This window comes from Mustelus asterias, chromosome 22 (assembly GCF_964213995.1).
Source record: "Mustelus asterias chromosome 22, sMusAst1.hap1.1, whole genome shotgun sequence".
Lineage (NCBI taxonomy): Eukaryota > Metazoa > Chordata > Chondrichthyes > Carcharhiniformes > Triakidae > Mustelus > Mustelus asterias.
Window position 1 is genome coordinate 64,337,301 of NC_135822.1, and position 25,329 is coordinate 64,362,629.

A 25,329-nucleotide genomic window follows, 5' to 3' on the forward strand; every position below is an offset into this window, starting at 1 on the left:
GAGTGGACAAGATGAGAGGTCACACGACGCCAGGTTATAGTACAAGTTTATTTGATATCACAAGCTTTCGGAGCGCTGCTCCATCGTCAGGTGAAATGGAGCGAGGTGCGCAGGCACTGAATATCTAGGCGGAGTGACAATAGCCCGACACTCACAAGTAATCACGGGTGTCAAAGGATAAGCGCAGAAAGCAGTGCTCCAAAAGCTTGTGATTTCAAATAAACCTGTTGGAATGTAACTTGGTGCCGTGTGACCTCTCACCTTATCCACACAGATTGTGAGTTATCTGTCTTCACATTCCTGAAGCGCGGGTTGAATTGAACATTAAGCTCCTCATTTATTAAACCTTCGGATATGGAGAGCAAAGACCACATCAGATTATTTCTGCAATGTCACTGTGTCAGCTTGGCTCAGTTGGTATTGCTCTTGCCTGAGTCATAAGAGAACAAAGAACAAAGAACAGTACAGCACAGGAAACAGGCCCTTCGGCCCTCCAAGCCTGTGCCGCTCCTTAGTCCAACTAGACCAATCGTTTGTATCCCTCCATTCCCAGGCTGCTCATGTGACTATCCAGGTAAGTCTTAAACGATGTCAGCGTGCCTGCCTCCACCACCCTATTTGGCAGCGCATTCCAGGCCCCCACCACCCTCTGTGTAAAAAACGTCCCTCTGATGTCTGAGTTATACTTCGCCCCTCTCAGCTTGAGCCCGTGACCCCTCGTGATCGTCACCTCCGACCTGGGAAAAAGCTTCCCACTGTTCACCCTATCTATACCCTTCATAATCTTGTATACCTCTATTAGATCTCCCCTCATTCTCCGTCTTTCCAAGGAGAACAACCCCAGTCTACCCAATCTCTCCTCATAGCTAAGACCCTCCATACCAGGCAACATCCTGGTAAACCTTCTCTGCACTCTCTCCAATGCCTCCACGTCCTTCTGGTAGTGCGGCGACCAGAACTGGACGCAGTACTCCAAATGTGGCCTAACCAGCGTTCTATACAGCTGCATCATCAGACTCCAGCTTTTATACTCTATACCTCATCCTATAAAGGCAAGCATACCATATGCCTTCTTCACCACCTTCTCCACCTGTGTTGCCACCTTCAGGGATTTGTGGACTTGCACACCTAGGTCCCTCTGTGTTTCTATACTCCTGATGACTCTGCCATTTATTGTATAACTCCTCCCTACATTATTTCTTCCAAAATGCATCACTTCGCATTTATCCGGATTAAACTCCATCTGCCACCTCTCCGCCCAATTTCCCAGCCTATCTATATCCTGCTGTATTGCCCGACAATGCTCTTCGCTATCCGCAATTCCAGCCATCTTCGTGTCATCCGCAAACTTGCTGATTACACCAGTTACACCTTCTTCCAAATCATTTATATATATCACAAATAGCAGAGGTCCCAGTACAGAGCCCTGCGGAACACCACTGGTCACAGACCTCCAGCCGGAAAAAGACCCTTCGACCACTACCCTCTGTCTCCTATGGCCAAGCCAGTTCTCCACCCATCTAGCCACTTCTCCTTGTATCCCATGAGCCTTAACCTTCTTAACCAACCTGCCATGTGGGACTTTGTCAAATGCCTTACTGAAATCCATATAGACGACATCCACAGCCCTTCCTTCATCAACCGTTTTTGTCACTTTAAATCCAGGCTCCTTCTACAATACTTTGCTACCTACAACATTATTCTGTTTACGCAAAACAGCACAACAGAAATTACACCACAGGAAGAGGCTAACTCTATCCATTTGGCTGTACTGATGCAAATGGAAAACAAAATATTTTGGGAATTATTTTAACTCCCAGATTGGAATAATGGGTTATGTCCAAAAAAGCGCACCTGAACTCCAGACACAACCTGAACACAGGTTTCCATCGGGTTAGGGACATGACAGTCTCAGCTTGGAAAGATTACTCTGTTTAGAATCGTCTCAAGCCCCATCATGAGCCTTTGGTAATTAGAGCTATTAATTAGGGGAAGAGGTTGGGTTTACTTGCATCTTATGAGCAATGTGTCGAGTTGTTTCAGGTCTACAAGAGAGCTACTCACCCAGGAAGAAAATGGTGACATGTGTAAAGGAGTGCAGAGCATGGCAATGGCTGAAGAAAGCAAGGCAGTCCAGGACAATGGTGCTGGTTGTTGTTTACATAGCACTCCTTCTGGACTATATCCTGCTTACTGTCGTTGGTAAGTTGAAGTCAAATATCATCTGGAGAGTGCAGTATAAAAATAACATTCAGTCCATCAAGGAGATTAGGAGAACAATACAGAAAGGCAGAGACATTGGGAGAATTGCATGCCTGAGCATGTACTGAAGGACCAAACTTCTCATTGAGTATCTCAGACACTGAGTTGAGTTTCCCAAACTAATGCGTTCCTTACACAACAATAAACAGTAAACTCGTAGCTCTTCTGCCTCCTCCTCAATTTCTGTTCACTACTTTCTCTACAGTTCCAACCAAAAGGTCAGCTAAGCAATCTGCTCCCCGACCTCCCACAGTGACTGTCCTGAATCATGTTCAGAAGGTTCACATTTGACATGCTTTACAGTTTCTCTTGAAGGATGTTCCTTGTCTTATTGGCTCAGTACCTACCTGACTAACCTGCATGCAGGAAGAAATTATGTGGGAAATTATATTTGAAATCCACAGTCTTCCCACCTGTGGGGCAGCATGTTTGCAAAGCAGCACTTGACATTATTGGGCCTCTCCCCAGCCTTGTCTTGTCTCTTCAGTTATGTGAAGAGATGAGGAATCTCATTCTGTCGAGTGGCAATTTTCTCCAAATGATAACTCTCAGTTATTACAAAGAGCCATTGCCCTTGGGATATTCTAAGGCTTCAGAGAGCTGAACCATAATCCAGATGTGATTGCTCAAGTTTAAAATGGTTACAAAGGGAGAGGATTAAAGTGCACACTCTCTTTTAATTCTTCATCTAAGGAAATTTTAATCACTGGCCAACGATAATGTTTCTTTTTTCTGTTTCAGTACCCATCATCCCCAGTTTTTTAAATGATAAACATTTCATAGAAAAACAGCCTCAAGCATTTTCCTCCACTGCCCCCACTGACATCCCCTCTTCCAGTGATGGCCCACTTACGACTGTGAATGGAACTGAAGGGTTTGAATGGAGAAACACTACAGAAGCTCCCATTCCAGACTTGAGACCAACCACTGGAAATGTCAATTGCAGCCTAAATGAAGCATTTTTCGCAGAGGACAATCTTCGAATTGGCTTGTTATTTGCTTCAAAAGCAATTGTGCAGCTCATAGTGAATCCAATAGTTGGGCCACTGACCAACAGGTAAGCGAGAAAGTCTTTGCACCAGTAGGTAACTGGGTAAATTGTTATGAATTGGCCACTGAGCCTGTACAGACCACCAGCGTACTCGGAGCGCAGTGGTGCTTTAATGTGTTATACCATGAATTTGTGACTGAATATTTTCTCCAGGTAGCCACAACTAAAAGGGCAGTGCCAAAGGTTAGGATGTGCTTCTTACTGGCCCCTTGGTTTAGGGAACAGTGTGCGCAGTGGAGAGATGCAGCAGGGATACAATAACTTGTGAATAACTCTGGTGTATAACTCATTGTTACAATAGAGAATTTCCGATCCAGGTAAATTGTCCAAGATCTCAATTTATGTCATCCTGTTCCTGACTAATTCCAGCCTGTAGGCAGCTTGATTTGACTGAAAACCAGAGGAATAAATGAACTGGCAAACAAAAAGCCAAGATCAAAGTCACTTTATTCTCCTTTACAATTTACACCAGTCATACTCGTTCTTCTCTCGAACTTGTGTCATGTGAATCTGTCAACTTTGGAGGGTCCAAAATTTAAAAGGTCTCCATTCATAAATAAACTGACCAGTTCACCCAGTCAAGATAGCAAGAGTCTGAATGTTCTACTTTCATCACAGTAGTAAGACATTCTTTGTCTTCGTATTAAAAGATACAATGTAGAATATTTAGATTTTTGTCCTCAAAGGAGCATGAAAATATTCAGCTGAGGCTATAAAGATGAGTCATACAGACTCAAAACACTACCTCTGTTTCTCTCTCCATAGATGCTGCCAGACCTGCTGAGTTTTTCCATCATTTACTGTTTTTATTTCAGCCATATGGATACTCCTGGATGCTCGAGCTCATATTAAAAATCTATTTTCTTCCTTTCAGGGTTGGATACCATTGTCCAATGTTTTTCGGTTTTGTGATATTATTTGTGTCAACAACAAGTGAGTAGAGTTTTTCTGAAACAATATTACATTATAAATTATGCAGGATGAGAGTGCATGTCTTCTCGCTCACTTTCAAGAAGCACTTGAAAAAGTGCCAAATAAAAGACTTGCGACCCAAGTGTAAGATTCTGAGTTGAAGGAGAATGTTGTAAACTGGCTGGTAAATTAAATAAGAAATTGAGCAGTTGGAGCAGTTCCAAGTTAAGAGTTGCACCAGGAGAGCTCCTGAATAATAAATAATTCAGTGGATTAAAATAATAGGGGAATGTGGAGGATTTGGGATTTTTAAAAATGCTTCATCCATTCTTCCCATGAGCTCAGATATTCTCTTCACTGAATGAATGAACTGTATCCACCCTATCCCCGTCACCCCACACATTTACCATGGCCAATCCAGCTAACTTGCGCATCTTTGGAGTGTGGGAGAAAGCCGGAGCACTTGGAGGAAACCCACCAGACGTGGGGAGAATGTGCAAACTCCATTCCGAGGCCAGAATCCGGGTCCTTGGCACTGTGAGGCAGCAGTGCTAACCACTATGCCGCTTTGGATAGCTCAGTCATATTCTTCCTCTTCTCATTGACTTAATTTTCATTTTGTTCCTCCCTCTCGTTGACAGTGTATGCTTTTGCGAACACCTACACCTTCCTATTTGTTGCTCGAGCTCTACAAGGAATTGGTTCATCATGTTCCACAGTAGCAGGTATTTATTTTTGGTGTCAAGTAATCCCAGGTGAAGTGTCAAATGTAAGTCCCAAGTAATAGGACAGAAGAAAAAAATGAAGTCGGTTAGAGAGTAGCAATTAGGTGGAAGATTACAGGAAGAAGGAATGGTTGAGGGAAGTATAGGGCTTTGAGATCTTGGGAAAGAATAAATTTGAATATAACACTGTATAATGAGCCTTGATCATGGAATCATAGAGTGATGCAGCATTAAAGATGGCCATTAGCTTATTGTATCTGAGACAGTTCTTTGAAAGAACTGTCCAATTAATCCCATTCCCTTGATCTTTCCACCTGGTTGCAAGTTTTTCCATTTCAAATATTTATCCAGTTGCCTTTTGAAAGTTATGATTGAATCTGCTTCCATCACGACAGGGAGTAGGGATAGCTTATAGGATGCTCTTTATAGGGGACAGAACGAACACAAGAGGAAATTTCAGAGGAGCATTTGGCATAGTCTGAGAAATAGAGTTGTGAGTGAACAAGAATGAAAGAAAGAAGTGACTGAAGGGTTACCACAGATGATGCTTGTATCTGTCCAAGAAAGTGAATTATATGGTTGAAGAGTGTCCCTGACTTGCAGAGTACTTTTGAAACCTTGAGCTTTATGGAGAGACATGAGTTCTGAGAAGATCAAAATTATTTGGTGTGAAAGGGAAAATCAAACTTCTTGGATACAACTTTAGAAGTGAGGGATCCTCTTGAGGTAACTGGTGGGAGAGAAGCAAGGGTGCCAATAGATTAAGGAAGAACAAAGAGGGAGCTAATAAAGGGTGTACCTTTTGATTAGACGAACAAGAGATTTGAAGAATCTGAGTCTTTCAAGTATTGAAAGAAATGTTTTATTGCCAACTACATTGTAATTCAAGATGATTGTAGATTACAAGATTCTAAGTATTAAGGGCAAGCAGCGAAGGAAATTGATGAATGCAGATTTGCCTTGTCAGTAAAATAATGCACAGGATTGAATGTTGAGTAGACGAGAAACTGAAATGGAACAGAGTGGCTGTGAGAGCAGAGTCACAGGGTAATCACGAAGATGAATTAAAAGATAAGTTAGAGGGTGAACCATCAACTATTCCATGGACAGTGTGACAATACTGTGCCTTTAAGAAATGTATTTGGGCCATGTTCTTGTGCAGGATCTATTGTAGCAGTTCTATGCACTCAGAGCCATTGGGCGGAATTTTCTGGCCGCACTCGCCCCAAGGCCGGAAATTCCCATCCTAGGTCAATGGACTTTGCATGGTCCGTCTCTGCCTGCTACGATTCCCGTGGCGGATGGGATGGGATGGGAAAATTCAGCCTGTAGAGTCTACCAGCATCCTGTATTGTTGCTGCAGCAGCATAATTGCTTCTAATGGCTGGAATGTTGGATATAACCAACATTTTGGTTAAATCTGCTCTTTTTCCCAGGGCCTTTGCAGAGTGGGGCTTGATTGGGATGATTGATAGGTACAATGATGTGGTGGGGAAGCTGGGCTTACACAGAATATTCAAGCTTAGATGCTGCTTTTGGAGTTGAGAGATAACAGCATTTCTTTATTCCCCTCTCTGAAGTTGGAGACTGAAATCTGCCAGGAGATAAGTTTCTTTCTTGGAGATCCTGCAATATGAGAGTGGGTCTTCTCTGAAAATTGCTGTGTGAATCTTTGTCCAGAAGTGTTAAAAAGTTAAAAATCTCGCATCACACAAGCATCTTTGGTTTCTGGGCTCACTGGTTCTACAGAAGGGGGTATTGGGGTATTCCTTTAAATTGGAACAACATAGATAGCTAGCTGTTAAGGATCATGCTTTGCCATGGCTAAGTATTTTAATTGGTAAAAGTTAAGCTAATTCTTTTTGTTATATTCCAACTGTGTTCTTAAATACAGTTTGTTTTGATAAAAGCTTCCAAGTGGATCACTTGGATCATATCTGGACTGAAACACATGCTCAAACAAATGCCAAAATCAAATGCAAAAGTTAGGGTCTAGACTAACTTCAAAAAATACCTTGGGGGTTTCTGGTCTGGGGCTTAGCAACAGGTCAGTTAAAGGGGAACCTCGACAGCTCGGAACATAATTTTAGAGAAAGGCAAAATTTAGAAGAGCACAGCACCAAGTTCATCAAAGTTTTCATGAGCATTACTCTGCATGTGAGAAACTGAGGCAAGATGATCAACAGTGAAACACAAAGCCTGAGCGACACTGACATTCGTCCAGAACTTTCAAAGTCATGCATAATTTCAGATTTGATAGTAACTTCTCTAATTTTATGAAGTACCAATGTAAAGGCAAAGAGGCAGTGATTACTCAATGAGAGAGAATCACCATTCTTACAGATCGGGGAATTGAGGAAATTTCCAACAAGGAAAAGTGGAATTAAAACAGCAATTGTTAGAAAAACACAGCAGGTCTGGCAGCATCTGTGAAGAGAGAAACAGTGAGTTTTTCCTGTCTATATGACTCTTCTTCAGAACTAGAGAAATGGAGTCGGAATTGGTGGTTCCTGCTTCAGGCAGGGCCTGTCTTAAAGGTGATGACGGGTAATCAAAAGGACTGGAGTCTGGAGAGTAAGAAAAGTCTGGAGACAATGGAAGAATGATGAAGAAGGTAGGATTTACCGAGCGTATCCTTCAATCAGCATATTAGACGACTGACGAAGGCTGCTTAACTAATCGGAATTTTTCCAAGTATGACAGTGGAATGGTAACAGATTAATTGAAATCCTAAGCAATAGTCAAGTGGGCAGACAGATTAAAGTTAACGTCCTAAGTATGTGGTGAAGTTTCAGTTTTTTTAAAGTTCAATGATTGTTGGTCTAATGGTTTCTTCCTCTATAGGTTTGGCAATGTTAGCCAGTCATTATCCAGATGACATAGAAAGAGGCAAAGCCATGGGGATAGCTCTGGGAGGCATAGCTGTGGGAGTGCTTGGTAAGTAATTAGGACATTGTGCTTATGTCGAACCATGTACTGTTATACTAATGTAAAATAAACCACAAAACTTCTTAGCAGCTGCTTCCATTGTCTCTGGTCACCTTTTAAGGATGCTCAGTAAAAGGACACAACCTGGGCCCACATGTTGAGATCCTGTTCTAAATAAAAATTGTATCGGTTACACGTAGGACAGGGAGGATAAACAATCTCCCTGCTCATTCACTTCCCAAGCATTAATTCTCAGCAGCACTGACAGAGCAGCACACAAGGCTGAATAACCTTTTGTCAATCGACTGATGTTTACAGCTGGTACTTTATCTGTTTAGTGTGATTCATTCCAATGATTTCATTGCTTGCAGTTGGAGCACCTTTTGGAAGTGTGATGTATGAATTTGTGGGGAAGTCAGCTCCCTTCCTGACTTTGGCAGCCTTGGCTTTATTAGATGGAGGTTGGTAAAATTTTGTTCGGTTGTAAAGATTACTGAAAAATGTCATGGACAAAATGTTCTCCCAAGTGCTCGCTCTATTTTGCATGAATCAACTATTTAGAATAATTGAACAATACACAGCACAGAATGGCCTTTGAGGAACCACTTTGTGTGAGTTTGCTTTACACAATTGCTCCTGTATTGTAATCTCTGTGTGCTTGAAGAACAGTGAGGTCGAACACTCGTGAACAGACTGTCACTTAGAAATGCAGGTATTGTTTGTTGGCCAAACTCCCCCAGAAACTATTTCACAACCATAGAAATAAACCCAGAGAGAGCTCAGCAGGAGGGATAATGCCACAGCACAATGCATCCGGCAAAATAAATCAACAGTTCATTTAACTCATAACTTTCTTGAATATTGTGTTTTGACTCACTCAAATGACGAAATATCTTTAATTAATTAATTCCTATCTCTCTTTTACCTAGTTCTCCAGCTCTGCATCCTTCATCCCACTAAAACTATTGGAGAGGTAAGTAACCAGTTTTTTCTCTGCTCCACACAACCATTCATAACAAAATCTTGCATTCATATAGCAACTTGAAATGATTAAAACGTCCCAAGGCTCTTCATGGAAGAGTTATCAGAAAATATTTGACACCAACCTGCTGAAAGGAACATTGACACAAGGAGTGTCTTAACGAGAAGCAGAAGGCAGAGAGATTTAGGAAGGAAATTCCAGATCTTATGACTTGTAGAGCTGGAGGCTGCCAATGGCAGGATGAAGGAACATGGGAATGCATAAGAAATCAGAATTGGAGGAAAACGGAGGAGCGAATTTTCCCATTCCACCCACCACAGGAATCGTAGCAGGCAAGGGGTGGACCATGGAAAGGTCCGTTGACCTCGGGCGGGATTTTCCGGTTTTGGGGCAAGCGTTCTTGGATTGTTTCGCAGCTTGAGAGGGCTATAGAGATAGATTGGGAAAAGGCCAGAGAGGAACAATAACACAAGGATAAGAATTAATAATTTAAGGTGCTGTAGATTAGCCAAAAGCACAAGGGTGGATGGGAGTCATGTAAAATGAACTTCTGAGAGAGCTTAACAAGGCAGGAAAAAGTGAGCACAACAAAGCAAAAACAAAAAAATAATTGAGGGGGAAGAGTCTGATGGTAGCAAAGCAGAGGAACCTTGAAAATGAATTCTGGTGGGCAGGATTGTTTAGAAAGTTTGGAAAGTTTATTTATTGGCGTCACAAGTAGGCTTACATTAACACTGCAATGAAGTTACTGTGAAAATCCCCTACTGGGATTGTAGTGGGTAAGAAAGGAATTGGAAATGGCAGAGAAACTAAACCTTGAACAATTGGAGGTTAAATGAGTAGGCAACAAGATGGAGTGTTTTCTAGGGAAGTGTGAGGTTATTCACTTTGGTCGTTAAGAGTAGAAAAGCAGAGGATGTTTTAAAAGGTGAAAAACTTATAAGTGTTCAAAGAGATTGGGTGTGCTTCTACAAGGAATGCAACAAGTTAACATGCAGGTGTAGCAAGCAATGAGGAAGCACGTTGGCCTTTATTGCAAGGGATTGGAGTCCAAAAATAGTAAGTCTTGTGACAGTTGTACAGAGTTTTTGTGAGACCTCATCTGGAATACTGTGTGTAGTTTTGGTCTCTCCATTTCAGAAAAGGCATACTTGCATTAGAGGTGGTGCAATGAGGGTTCACTAGATTGGTCCCTGGGATGAGGGGGTTGTCTGATGATGAGAGGCTAAGTTAATTGGGCTTACATTCTCCAGAGTTTAGAAGAATAAGAGGCAATCACATTGAAACCTACAAAATTCTGCGGAGACTTAATAGGGTAGACACTGAGAGACAGTTTTCATCAGTTGGGGAGCCCAAAACATGGGGCCTCAGTCTCAGAGTAAGAGGCCAATCATTCAGGGCTAAGATGGGGAAACATTACTGAGTGAAATCTTTGGAATTCCCCAGAGGGTTGCCTGTGCTACATTGTTGAATACATTTAAAGCTGGGATAGAACTAGCCATCCTACATCCTGAATTATAAAGATGTCTGAGCAGTGTAGTTAAAATTCAACTGAGGAGGCCATCAAATTCTATTTTAGATCTGGATCAGGATTAGAGTTTCTTTGAAAGTTACGTTTATCATTTCAACAAGAAATCTATTACTTCAATCTTGGGACTTGCTTTCACTTCCTCATGTTCCAGCAGGGTTTATACTTCATTGTAAACAAGTTACCACACTGGCACTTGGTCTCCTCTTTCAGAATGCAAGCCAGTCTCTCATGCTGAATCTCTTCAATGGTTTGCGGACTAATGTGGCAGCTTGCCTTACCACCCTTTCTGTTAATTTCGTTACAGAATCAGAAAGGAGAGTCACTACTCACATTGTTACGAGACCCCTACATTTTGGTCGCTGCTGGTAAGCAAATTCATTCTTTGCGCATTGTGCCAGGCAGAGTTGAGATCTTCTTAGAGTTTCGACAAATATCTGCTTGACTGTCAACTGTGAATGGTTTTCCAAGTCTGGAGAGCTTGGTTTTGAAGATGTTCTGCAGATTCCCTCATTGGCTAAGAGAACATGAATGCTCATATAGAAAATCTACGAGTTTGCAAGGCGGGGCGGGGTTATATCTGTGGCTCAGACTGTGTGGTTTTTTAATTCTTTCATGGGATGTTGACATTTCCATCCCTCATCACCCTTGAACTGAGTGGCTTGCTAGGCCATTTCAGAGGGCATTTGGTAGTCAACCACGTTGCTGTGGCTCTAGAATCACATGTAAGCCAGACCAAGTAAGGATGGCAGATTAGCTTCCCGAAAGGGCATGAGTGAACCAAATGGGTTTATACAACATAAAAACAGAAATGCTAGAAAACCTCAACAGGTCTGACAGCATCTGTGGAGACAGAGTAGAACCAACGTTTTGAGTCTGGATGGCCCATAGCTCTGTTTTTGTTTCAGATTCCAGCATCCGCGATAATTTGCATTTATCTTGAGTTTTTCCAATTGATGATAGTTTCATGGTTACCATTATTGCAGCTTTCAATTCCAGATCTATGAATTGAATTTAAATTCCACCATCTGCCATGGCGGGATTTGAACCCCTGTCCCCACAGCATTAGCCTGAGTCTCTGGTTTACAAATCCAGTGATGTCACAACTCAGCCACCATCTCCCCCCCCCCCCTGAGGTTTGTCCTGAATGGAAGTTTCAGGACTGTGACACAACAGAATTCATCAAATAAAGAGTATGAAAGTCTAGTGGCCATGTCACTGAACTACTTATCCAGAAGCCTGAACTAATAATCCAAAGAGTGTTAGTTCAGATGGCCAAAAAAGTTGTCTTAGTTTGTTAAGATTGTCTTAAAAACCCTACTGGTTCACTGTTAACTATAAAGAAGGAAACCTTCTTTCTTTATCTATTCTGGTCTAAAAGTGACTCATGTAACTGACTTTCAACTGCCCTCCCAAGTGGCTCAGCAGAGGTTCAAGAAGAAGGTCCACTTGCAGCATCTCGGGGCAGCAAGGGATAGGCAATAAAGGCTGGCCTTTCACGTGACTCCCATGTACCAAGAATTACTTTTTAAAAAATAAGAAAGGAATGCGGAGTAAGAGAATGTCAAGAGAATTTTTTTGAAGAGTTGGGTCAGAGTGACATTTTTTCATGCTGAGGCTGGATTTAACAATGCACCAATCTACTGCACAGCGGGAGTCTGATACATTCAATGGCGGAACGCTGAATTTTCTCCAAGACGGTAAATATTGCCCTTATTTTGTTGGAAGCTGAATTCTCCTCTGCTGAATGGCAATCCATGCACACAAAACTCTATCCCAGCTCAGTGGTGGGTACATAAGGGTTGAATTGCTTGCACACGACCTTGTAATAATGAGTGAATGGACCACTTTGGCATTTTTTTTTCTCATCTGAAATACTGCAAGGAAATCATCCAAATGCTCAGACTTCCAACACATAATTGTCAAATTAGATCAGTCCATGTACAAATTAATAGGTGGGCTTGTTATTTATTTCAAGGAAGTCTGTGCTTCGCAAATATGGCCATCGCGATGCTGGAGCAGGCACTGCCCCTGTGGATGTTGAATACTATGTGTACTCCTCATCTGTACCTGGGTATGTTAATACAAAGTTAAAACCATTGTGTCTGGTGGCGTGTGAGACAAGGCACAGTCAGCTTGCACCCCCGTTCCCTGACCTGGTGTTTCTTCTCTTCTGGTAGGTTTGGTTTTCCTGCCAGGAGCCATCAGCTACTTGATAGCCACAAATCTCTTCGGTATTCTTGCCAACAAAATGGGCAGGTAGGAGCAATGTGGGATTCGGTCATGCACCTGTCCACAGTAATTCTTTACAGTGTGATATTTAAGAAAATATGAAACATACCCAAGGAGGTTTACACCCACATTATATAAATTGCTGGATTCATGACAACCCAAACTACACTTCAAAAGTACTCAATGGTTTAGGAAATTTTGGGATTGCAAAGTACACTGTGTAAAGCATGCTGCTGAGCTAAAAGGTAAGGTCTGGAAATGATGTGAGCAGACAGTGTGGAATTTCTTTCCAATTCTGACCTGCGGCCCACCGCCCCCCAGATTGTGCGCATTGCAAAGCCAACAGCTTTCCTCCATCCCCACCCTATAATTTTGTTGTGAAGGTGATGACTCATGCTGAGGCACTGTTCAATACTTACTATTGTCACGCAAGGTATCACAACAAGGAAGCCTTGAATCACAATGGTGATTTACTGAAGGATAGCTGAAACTATACACAAGCAAGCTCAGTATAGAGACAGGACAATTCCCACCAACTCCTGGGTTCAATCTCATGTCTGCTGGTGGGGAAGGGGGGTTACCTATTATTTTTGGAGCGGTGGAAGATGCCCCTCTTTGGTGAGGGGTTGGTGGTGCTCCCTTGGTCAGTGTAGAGGCCACCATTTATGTTTTTGTGGGAGTGGGGACCTGTGGTGCAGAGATTGGGTCGCCATTTAAAAATATTGGGCCAGTCTTGGAACGGCAATGCTGGCCAGCAGATTGCCCGCTATGCATAAATTAGCATCTATCAACGGGAAGAATTTCACCTGATAGACGCTGCTAACTCCAGCATGAAACCCTCCAGGTTTCCCACTGGGGTGGGCACTTAGTCCCAATTCAGGAGAATCATGGCCATCATTCCCATGAAAGGGCCAGCGAAATCGTTGTGGAGCCTCATCCAAGGGTCGCCGGCCACTCCCAGGGTTGTAGGTTTGCTGTGGGCGAAAGGGTTTGTTATGTTTGATAACGTTGACAAGAGTTGACCACACCCTCTATCTCCTTGTCAATTCCCGGTCACCAAATATACCTCCTGGCCAAAATCTTCATCTTGGTCTGCCCAGGATGTGCACTGTGCAACTCCTGGAGAAGTGGTTGTTGCCCCCAGCGTGGTAACCTGGCTCTCCCACAAGGGCACCCCAACCTCATTGCTGATTTCGTCTCTATGCTGCAAGTAAATGTGACCCACAAACAACTGCCCCCTAAAGGGGCCACACGACCACAATTACTGATGACAAGAAGGCTATGGCAGGTGAGGACATAGAAACGATCATTATCACAAAAGAAGCAGTGTTAGGTAAGCTAATGGGGCTAAAGGTAGACAAGTCTCCTGGCCCTGATGAAATGCATCCCAGGGTAATAAAAGAGATGGCAGGGGAAATACCAAATGCACTAGTGGTAATTTACCAAAATTCCCTGGACTCTGTGGTGGTTCCTGCAGATTGGAAAACAGCAAATGTGACACCACTGTTTAAAAAAGGAGGTAGACAAAAGGCAGGTAACTATAGTGAAAGCTATAGGGAAAGCTAGTGCTGCCAAATAAATCAGTTGGACTTTAACCTGGTGTTGTGAGACTTCTTACTGAGGTAACTATAGGCCAGTTAGCTTAACTTCTGCAGTGGGGAAAATGAATCTAACATCAAGGAAGAAATAGCAAGGCATCCGGATAGAAATTGTCCCATCGAGAAGACACAGCATGGGTTCATGAAAGGCAGGTCATGTTTAACTAATTTAGTGGAATTCTTTGAGGACATTACAAGCAGCAGTGGACAACAAGGAACCGGTGGATGTGGTATGTCTGGATTTTCAGAAGGCATTCGACAAGGTGCCACACAAAAGGCTACTGCATAAGATAAAGGTGCACGGTGTTACGGGTAATGTGTTAGCATAGATAGAGGATTGATAGTGCAAAGTGTGCAGAGGACACTGAATGTCTTCTAAGGGACATAGATAGTTTAAGTGAGTGGGCAGGGTCTGGCAGATGAAGTATAATGTTGGTAAATGTGAGGGCATCCATTTTGGAAGGAATAACAGCAAAATAAACTATTATTTAAATGGTAAAAAATTGCAGCATGCTGCTCTGCAGAAGGACCTGGGTGTCTTTGTGCATGAATTGCAAAAAGTTGGTTTGCAGGTGGAGCAGATAATTAAGGCGGCAAATGGAATTTTCCTTCATTGCTAGAGGGATGGAGTTTAAAAACAGCGAGGTTATGTTGCAGCTGTATAAGAACAAAGAACAAAGAAAATTACAGCACAGGAACAGCCCCTTCGGCCCTCCAAGCCTGCACCGACCATGCTGCCTGACTGAACTAAAACCCCCTACCCTTCCAGGTACCGTATCCCTCTATTCGCATCCTATTCATGTATTTGTCAAGATGCCCCTTAAAAGTCACTCCCGTATCTGCTTCCACTACCTCCCAGCAGCGAGTTTCAGGCACCCACTACCCTCGGTGTAAAAAACTTGCCTCATACATCTCCTTTAAACCTTGCCCCTTGCACCTTAAACCTATGCCCCCTAGTAATTGACTCTTCCACCCTGGGAAAAAGCTTCTGACTATCCACTCTGTCCATGCCTCTCATAATCTTGTTGACTTCTATCAGGTCGCCCCTCAACCTCCGTCATTCAAGTGAGAACAAACCAAGTTTCTCCAACCTCCCCTCATAGCTAATGCCCTCCATACCAGGCAACATGCTGGTAAATCTTTTCTGTACCCTCTCCAAAGCCTCCACATCCTTCTGGTAATGTGGTGACCAGAATTGAACACTATATTCCAAGTGCGGCCTAACTAAGGTTCTATAAAGCTGCAACATGACTTGCCAATTTTTAAACTCAATACCCCGGCCAATGAAGGCAAGCATGCCGTATGCCTTCTTGACTACCTTCTCCACCTGCGTTGCCACTTTCAGTGACCTGTGTACCTGTACACCCAGATCCCTCTGCCTATCAATACTCCTAAGGGTTCTGCCATTTACTGTATATTTCCTATCTGTATTAGACCTTCCAAAATGCATTACCTCACATAAGGTGCTGGAGAGGCCACACCTGGAGTACTGTGTACAGTTTTGGCCTTATTTCTGGAGAAAGTATATACTGACACTGGAGGGGGTGCAGGGGAGATTCACTAGGTTGATTCCGGAGTTGAGAGGGTTGGCTTATGAGGAGAACTGAGTAGACTGAGGCTATACTCATTGAAATTTAGAAGAATGGGGGGACCTCATAGAAATGTATAAAATTATGAAGAGAATAGATAAGGTAGAAGCAGGGAAGTTGTTTCCACTGGCGGGTGAAACCAGAACTAGGGGGCATAGCCTCAAAATAAGGGGAGCAGATTTAGGACTGAGTTGAAGAGGAACTCCTTCACCCAAAGGGTTGTGAATCTGTGGAATGCCCTGCCCAGTGAAGCAATTGAGGCTACCTCATTGAATGTTTTTAAGGCAGATAGATTTTTGAACAGTAAAGGAATTAAGGGTTATGGTGAGCGGGCGGGTAAGTGGAGCTGAGTCCACGAAAAGATCAGCCATGATCTTACTGAATGGCGGAGCAGGCTCGAGGGGCCAGATGGCCTACTCCTGCTAATTCTTATGTTCTTACCCAAATGGTCTTGGAGTGAGTGCTCGCATCACAGCCCACCACATCCTGGTGGGGGTTGGCAAGTCACTGGGCAGTTATCCAGCACAGGAATCCCAGTTAATTAATCTTCCCTTGCCCTGTCCTGAGCCAGAGACACTGAAACTCATGGCGCCTGTCCACGATGGCTGTACCACCTCATTCTAACTGACGGGGGGGGGGGGATGGAGACGGAATCTAATAAAGATCAGTGAACACAGGGGTGGTGGTTGAATGGTTATTGGTAAAAGATAAGAAAAGTGCAACTACTAAATAACACTATTCAGGCGCAATTAAACTGTTATTTCAATTCAGCGTAGCTCCAGTGATTGAAAAAGCTAAGGTACAAACATTAACCAATGGTTTTATCCAGCTCTGGAAATCATCATAGAATCCCTACAGTGCAGAAGGAGGCCATTCGGCCCATCGAGCCTGTACCGACAACAATCCCACCCAGGCCCTATCACCGTAACCTCAAATATTTACCCTGCTAGTCTCCCTGACACTAAGGGGCAATTTAGCATGGTCAATCCACCCAACGTGCACATCTTTGGCTGTGGGAGGAAACCAGAGCACCCAAAGGAAATCCACGCAGACGCAGGGAGAACGTGCAGACTCCATACAGTCACCCAAGCTAGGAATTGAACCCGGGTCCATGGCACTGTGAGGCAGCAGTGCTAACCACTGTGCCACTGTGCTACCCATCATACTGTCATTCTTCAAGCCAAGTGTGATTAACCAGGCTTCAATGATAGTGTAAAGTTAGTGTACCTTTAAGAAAGGTTTTTCTTTAAATCATGATTTCTGCAGCTCTCACAGCTTCAGTGATGTCATTGTTGCTGGCTTGACTGGAGATGTCTCTTTATTTCTCCTTAAGTGGCTTAAATGGGGTTGTTTGTGTTTACTCTGGGATTAGTTTTACGATCCTGCATTGTTAGGAACACGGTCATGTGTTTTTAGACAGTTTTTTCCCCAGTGAGTTTAAGATTTCATTTTGTGTTTGGCTGCAGTTAGATGTGAGGTTTTAGGAGGAACTACAAGCTAAAAAGAAATGTTTTCTCTCTCCCCCTCTCTCCCTGCTGTTTTGGAAATTCTGCTGGTTATCTGAAAGCAAGGTCTTGCCTTCCTGCAGCAAAGATTCTGTGGTTGGTGGCTTGACCAGAGAGTCTCTCCCTGGGGTTTTGGGAAGCTGTCTTGTCTTCAAACTGTTCGGAGTGAATCCAGAGAACTGCAGACTTCAACCAAAGAACTCAATTTCCAGTATCACATTTGCTGTGTTGAACTTTTTTAAAGGGTTTTATCAATGGAAGGTTTTAGTTCTGATTGGAACATCATTAGAAATATTCATTAAGGGTTATATATTAGTGTGGTTGTTTTGTTTTTGTTTGTAATTGATAGAAGTTATTGTTAATTGTCTTTCCATACATGTTAGCTATATTCTTAAATATACTTTGTTTGATAAAAGCTCCCCAGTGGGTCTTTTGAATCACACCTGAAGTGGAACATATTGTGCTTATCCTAGCTAAATTCAAGATGCAAAGATTATGGTTCAGGCTGGCTGCATAAAACACTTTGAAGTTTCTAACTTGAACCATAACAACAGGAATAGTCTCCCATTACAGTTAGCATCTGTGCGCACATTTATTTAAACACTTCTCTCTGTATCTGCAGGTGGCTGTCCGCCCTGATTGGAATGCTGATTTTGGGAGTCAGCATGATCACTGTAAGATATTCAGCTTGATTTTAAAGCATGTTATACTTTACATTTTGTGGAATTTTAAGCTCTGTTCAGCATTTGTTTTTCTTATTTGTAATTCAATATAATTTCTTCTTCAGGTCCCTCTGGCGACGAACATTTTTTTACTGATTGCACCCTTTCTTGGAGTAGGCCTTTCACTCGGTGAGTAGCATACCCGATGTGACTGCATCTGTACCCTTGATCGGACAGGAGGCAGGGCCAGTTATCCATCAACCACCTATCATCTACGTAGATGACAGCTAGTTATAAAAACTGTGACCCTCCCATTTCAAACATTAAAAGGATCAGGAAGGGACGGACTGGCTGGTTCTCTTTTCCCTGGATAAGTGAAAGCTGAGGGGGTGACCAAGTGCAGCCTTTACGATGACAAAAGGTTTTTGACTTGCAGAAAAGAGTAACACTGGAGGCCAGTAACGTAAGAGAACCACCAAAAGAAAACAAATCAGGAATTCTGAAGAAATTGCTTTACCTGGAGAGTGTTGAGAATGTGGAGATAAATGGTACAGATGCAGTTAATAGGATGTGAGGTAATCATCGGAGGGAGATGGGAACCACAGGGTTATGCCAATGGAATTAGATGAGGAAGGATGGAAGGAGGCTCAAGGGAAGCAAGTTTTGCATTTACTTTTTGCTGAATGGACCGTTTCTATATTCTGTGCACGTGCTGTGTAAAAAAAAGTATTGAAAAATAGTCATTCCTTTCCAATTTCTACTGACTGGTCGTCAGAAATTTACTAGCACCTCAGTGTCCGCAAACTTCCATCTTTGACAACTCCTATTTACAGCAATATTATTCTGAATAATAATAAAATTGTGCACTGTACTAATCCTGTTATGAAATAACTTCTCCTCTAATAGGTCTATCAGCAATTTAAGGAGACACTAGTTTTGGGGGATGCAGTGGCGCAGTGGTATTGTCATTGAACCAGAGACCCAGGGTAATCCACTGGGGGACCTGGGTTCAAATCTGATCACGGCAGATGGTGAAATTTCAATTGAACATCTTAAAGCATTTTAATGGTAGTTACTACAACGTTACTAAGGGTGTTAAATTTTCTTTGTGGAGAAGCAGCCAGAGCTGGACGTAAGTGCAGCAAGAATGAGGGTCCCCACAATACTTCTTATTCCCGTCTGTGAGGGACACTTTGACTGGAATTGGTATCTCGTATTTGGGGAAGCCATGTGTCAGTGTGCATTGGGATTTGAGCTAAATTTGAGCTCCAAGTCTGAGGGTTGAGATTTAAATACTTGCTAATGTTAGTGGCACTGAGATGCCTGACAGAGCACGAGAGTCGCAGGAGTTGAACTGGGCCCAGGTCTCTCCACCAAGAGAGGCCTGGAGTAAAGACCGACCCTTGCCCACAGGTGGAGTTACTCGGTTCTAGGATTGGGAGGTAACCCCTCCCCCGCCAACCGCCGCAACCACACAGCTGTTGACAGTGTATGTCAGTGAAGGGTTTCCCCTTTATCGTCCAACTGAACAGGGTGCTGCTTCCAACCTAGTCCTGTATGGCAAAAATGTTGTTGTGTTGCAACCTTAATTTTGAGTGTGTCCTTTGAAATGACCAGGAATGATTGATTCTTCGATGGTTCCCACAATGGGTTACCTGGTGGACATTCGTCATGTGTCTGTGTATGGAAGTGTTTTCGCTCTTGCTGATGTGGCACTGTGTTTGGGATTTGCAATCGGTGAGTCAATACCAATGTTTTCTTGGGTGCACTTTTGCTTGAATGCAAGTCTGTCTCTCTCTTTCTGAAAGTGTCCAATCAGAGAACTGGGGTCGGCTGTAAACTCTCTCAACCTACAGCTGCTTGGGTGTTGACCATTTCAAATTAATGTTGTTTCTCTCAGAGCGCCAACCTTCATTTCAGCATAGTAAGAAGCTTCACAACATCAGGTTAAAGTCCAACAGGTTTACTTGGAATCTCGAGCTTTTGGAGCGCTGCTCCTTCCTCAGGTAAGGCACAGCACTCCGAAAGCTTGTGATTCCAAATAAACCTGTTGGACTTTAACCTGGTGTTGTGAGACTTCTTACTGTGCCCACCCCAGTCCAACTCCGGCGTCTTCACTTCATTTCAGCTGTTTCCATCCAGTGATGATATTCTGTTGTGTCCTTTTTCTCTGAATGTCCTCCTTTCTCTCCTGAAGGCACTGACCCTTGTTGGATTCCAGTTCCACGGGCACCTGTGACTCCTCTGTACCTCACTTGCTCTTTGTAAGTGAGCCAAGACAATCGATGTGGTCAAGGCAGAGCCAGCAGGAGGACAACTCATTAGCCCGTCCATGTTCTCTCGGCTGCTGAGTGAAATCACAGGTGTTCCCCAATGTTCAACAACTTCAGGTTGTCTGCCCAACACCGAACTGTATCCCTCATCTCTACTGCAGTAGCCCAGCTTTTGTTTTCAAATTTAACAAGCTTTCAATTCATTTCTATGTTCATCATTTATGTAGAAACGCCATGGTCAAAGCACCAACCCCAATATTACTCTGCTCAGCTCCCCCTCCATCTCCTGGGTGATACCACACCTCTCGCTATTTCTTAATTTTCCATTTTCTCAATAATTTCTATCCAGTGCCATATTCCACCTTGGATTCTGATAGATTTTAGTTTAAGTGATAGTCTTCCGTGTGAAGTCTTGTCATAAGGCTGAGCCGGAAATTCGCATATTGTCGGAATTTGCACTTAATTTTTCAAACAAAATCAAAGAGCTTCAGCCCTTTGTAGACATGTATCATTAGTTAATTAAAGCTGAAAAAGCGGATGTCTCGCAGTGAAGATAAATAATTTTATTCTTACCTTCCAGGGCCCTCTGTCGGAGGAGCCATTGTCAAACTAATTGGATTCCCTTGGCTAATGTTCACCATTGGAGCCATTAATATTGCCTATGCTCCTTTCTGTGCATTCCTAAAAAATCCTCCAGTCAAAGAAGAAAAAATGGTAAGAGAGGTGTTTTACAATGACAATTTACTTCAGTGAGGGCCAAGGAGGAGGGAGGGAGGATAGAAGTGAAAAAAAGGAAGGGAGGAACAAAGAAAGGAAAGGAAAAGAAAGAGAAGTTAAGAAAAAGATTTGCATTTTTATAGCACCTTTCACGACCACTGGAAGTCCCAAAGCACCTGACAGGCAAAGAACATTGTTGTGATACAGGGAACTCAGCAGCTAAGTTTCACACAGCAATCTCCCACAAACAGCACTGTTACAATGACTAATCTTTATTCTTCAATTAACCTCACAATAACTGTTATTGTGATGCTAATTGAAGAATAAAGATTGGCTGGAACACTGGTGAGAACTCCATTGTGCAATGTGGGTCACGTGCTCCTTATCTGAGGCCTAATGAACTATGGCGTTGGGGATGGACTGGCCAAACCAAGATTAGAGGAATAAATGAACTGTGAAATTACCCACTGGGTAATTCTTTGAGTTTCTTCCGAAAGCAGAGAAGGCAGGTGGAGCCTTGGTTTAATATCTTCACAAAAAGGTGGCATCGCCCACAGTGCTTTGGAGTGTCAGCCCAAGTCCCTCAGATAGTGCTTGAAGTCACCACTTACTGACTCAAGGGGACAGAGTGCTACCCACTCTGTCCCCTTGATAAGGGGAAGAGAGCAGAGGAATGAAGAGTCAGCGAGTAAACTGATTGACTGAGACCAGTGTGTCAGAACAAATGAGTTTGTGAGGATTGGGTGGGGGGGGCGGTGAATGAGTGAGGAAGTCAATCAGCAGCAAATGGATGAAGAACGAGTGAGCGAGCGAGCGAGCGAGTGAGTGAGTGAGCAAATGAGTGAGCGAGCGAGTGAGTGAGTGAGCGAGTGGGCAAGGAAGCGAGCGAGCTCCAAAGCCATTGAGAATTCTGCTCTCCTTTCACTGAACTACGAAACCACTGAAAGCTAACACACAAAAGTTCTTATTCCTGGCACGTTGAGGCATATTCTTCCATGTGCTTTGTTTCCAAGAAGAGAAATCTTAGAAGTCTTAGAAACCCAACAGCACAGAAGGAGGCCATTCGGCCCATCGAGTCTGCACCGACCACAATCCCACCCAGGCCCTACCCCCATATCCCTACATATTTACCCACTAATCCCTCTAACCTACGCATCCCAGGACACAGTAAGGGCAATTTTTTTAGCATGGCCAATCAACCTAACCCGCACATCTTTGGACTTTGGACTAAGAAGGCAGACTTATCTCGGTGCATGTTTGGCCTAACACTTTTGTGTGGTCCCAAAAGTGTTTCTGCTTCAAGAAAAAACTAAAGATGAACACAGTGGGTAATTTCATGGTTCATTTATTCCTTTGGTCTTGAGTTGGCCAGTGCATCCCCAACTCCATTGTTCTTTAGGCCTCAAATAACATGAACAGGCCATTGGAAAAAAGGAACAGTGTTTCAAAAAAACACAATTGAACAACACATCTCCAGTGGATGGCACAATGGCACAATGGTTAGCACTGCTGCCTCACAGTGCTAGGGACCCGGGTTCAATTCCAGCCTCGGCTAACTGTCTGTGTGGAGTTTGCACGCTCTCCCCGTGTCTGTGTGGGTTTCCTCTGGGTGCTCCGGCTTCCTCCCCACAGTCCAAAGATGTGCGGGTTAAGTTGATTGGCCATGATAAATTGACCCTAGTGTCAGGGGGATTAACAGGGTAAATGAGGGTTATGAGAAGAGGGCCTGGGTGGGATTGTGGTTGGTACAGACTCAATGAGCTGAATGGCCTCATTCTGTACAGTAGGGATTCTATGATTCTGCAGGCTTGACAGAAGAAGCTAAGCTTGTGATCAGATGGGATTGTCTTCAACTGCTCCCATCCTCCCTCAGTTTAGAGTCCATCTGTCTTTCGGATAAACAAAGGTGACATAGTCCTATTCAAAGGTGAGCAGGGGAGTTATCGCCTGCCTGTCTGGCAAACATTCATCCCTCTATTACTATTGACCAAGGCTCTGCTATTTGCTGAACACAAACTCTGAATCAGTTCAATCAAAATCAATCTCTAAAGTACTACGATTTATTCCTCTTTACCCCTCAGGCCACCACTCAGGGACTCCCCACTGAGCTCCCCTACCCCCTCAGGCCACCACTCAGGTCTTCCTTCAGCCCACACGCCATGGCAGTGCTAATGGTGCACTTCCCCCTGGCATCCTGCACTAGCACCCTGGTCTGGTGGCTTGGGTCCGAGAGGGTCAAAGAGTTAGGTCCAGTGGCCATTTGCCCCTCTGCTGCGACCAGGCTCATCTCAAGGGTCCCTCAAAGGTCCTGGGGGTTGGTTGTGCTGGGGGCAAGGGGATGAACTCGCCATTCTCCTCCCGGGATGTCTGGACTACCCCTTCTCACCCTGAAGATCACCCCTGGCATGGTGATTTCAGGCAGCCCTGAGATTAACATCTTAATCCCTGCCAGTCAGAAAAGGTTTCAAGCAACCTGGTCTCTTTAATCTCCATGTCCCCTGGTCACCTGGCAGGTTTTAAATCACTCCATTCTGCAGTAGGAATTTCTTTTCATCTCTGCCAGGAGCTGCAGGTATGAGCAGACCCCTTGGAAGTCCTCTGACAGAGAGGAGATAACAATTTCACTCGGCAGTGGGGGGATTCCCTTCTCCAAAACTGTACACTCAGCTCCACTGTATTCACACATCTTTGAGCCTTTCTAGCGAGCTGAAACTTTTGAAACCCTCTCTCACTGTCAATTTCACAGTGCATTGTTTTCATACAAACCCAACAGTGCAGAAAAGGCCATTTGGCTCATCAAGCTTGCACCAACAACAATCGTACCCAGGCCCTATTCCCGTAACCCCATGTATTTACCCTGGTAATCCCCGACACTAAGGGCCAATTTAGCATGGCCAATCAACCTAACCCACATACCTTTGGACAGCGGGAGGAAACCGGAGCACCTGGGGGAAATCCACACAGACATGGGGAGAATGTGCAAACTCCACACAGACAGTCACCCAAGGCTGGAATTGAACCAGGGTCCCTGGCGCTGTGAGGTAGCAGTGCTAGCCACTGTGCCACCATGGCACCCCACAGGCTTCCTTGAAAGACATCCTTTGACAGCTTAATGGATTTCTACTCAGCCTCCAGCCAACTGTGTTTATTTACATTTCACTTCCGCTTGAATGCATCTCCACTGTGCCTCCACTGTTCCCAAGTGCAATGTTTACATTGACTTTAAGCCCGATTGACAGCTGTGATTTCTTCAAAGGGAATTAGTGGTCTGCAAAAGAGGAAGTGAAACCACTCCATCTCTGAACAGTGGGGCTGGCCGGCGGGTTGACCAAGATGAGCTCATTTGCATCTTTCTGGTGGGTAAATCCCACCTGACAGATGTTGCTAGCGCCAGCCGGAGACACTCTCGTTTTCCTGCTGGTGTTTCCAATTTGGGTGAATGATGCCGTACACTTCAAAAATGCTTAATCGGCTACAAAAGGCTGTGGGAAGTCCTGGGATCACAAAAGGTGCTACATAAATACAAGTCCTTTTCTTTTGAGAGGGAGAAAATCTATTGACTGCAATCCTGGAGCAATAGGCCAGGGAGGCGATGGGCGAGTGGTGTTATTGCTAGACTATTAATCCAGAAACTCAGCTAATGTTCTGGGGACCTGGGTTCGAATCCCGCCATGGCAGATGGTGGAATTTGAATTCAATAAAAATAAAAATCTGAATTAAGAATCAACTGATGACCATGAAACCATTGTCGATTGTTGGAAAAACCCATCTGCTTCACTAATGTCCTTGAGGGGAGGAAATCTGCCGTCCTTACCTGGTCTGGCATCCATGTGACTCCAGAGCCACGGCAATGTGGTTGATTCTTAACTGCCCTCCAAGGGCAACTAGGGATGGGCAATAAATGCTGGCCCAGCCAACGACTCCACTGTCCCACAAATGAAAAAAAACCTCTACCACCTCACCTGCCATGGAATCGGCACAGGCGAGGGTCCGACAACGGAAATCTCCGTTGACCTCAGGCGGGAATTTCCTGTCTCGCCCGAGCGAGGCCGTAAAACCCTGTCCATAATGTCTAATATTGCAATATGAACAGTCCACAAAAAAATCCTCAGTTTATTTCTTTCATGGAGACATTAACCAGTTTGTTTTAAAGTAGTGGATTAAAATTGTACGATGCGTTAAGCTGTAAGCATGGCAATAATTCTGCCGTATCGACCAGTCAACTGCTAATGCTTTTGCTTTTATCGATAGGCAATATTGTCCCAGGACAACACAACAAATCCAAATCTTTACACTGCTGAGAGGGACATACAAGAAGTCCCCATGACTGAGGCCAGAAATAAGGAAGCCACAAAGGAGAAGTAA

General features: G+C 43.8%; 1 protein-coding gene across 1 annotated transcript; it reads left to right on the top strand.

Moving 5' to 3' along the window:
- Positions 1–2,141: 2,141 nt before the first annotated feature.
- LOC144509719 (chromaffin granule amine transporter-like) lies at positions 2,142–25,329 on the top strand. Its single transcript, XM_078238498.1, has 15 exons — positions 2,142–2,202; positions 3,004–3,319; positions 4,188–4,246; positions 4,867–4,950; positions 7,795–7,887; positions 8,250–8,339; positions 8,808–8,851; positions 10,696–10,756; positions 12,367–12,462; positions 12,569–12,647; positions 17,935–17,986; positions 18,100–18,163; positions 19,592–19,711; positions 20,828–20,961; positions 25,216–25,329. Exons 1-15 carry the CDS (start codon positions 2,142–2,144, stop codon positions 25,327–25,329), a joined length of 1,467 nt encoding a protein of 488 aa, XP_078094624.1.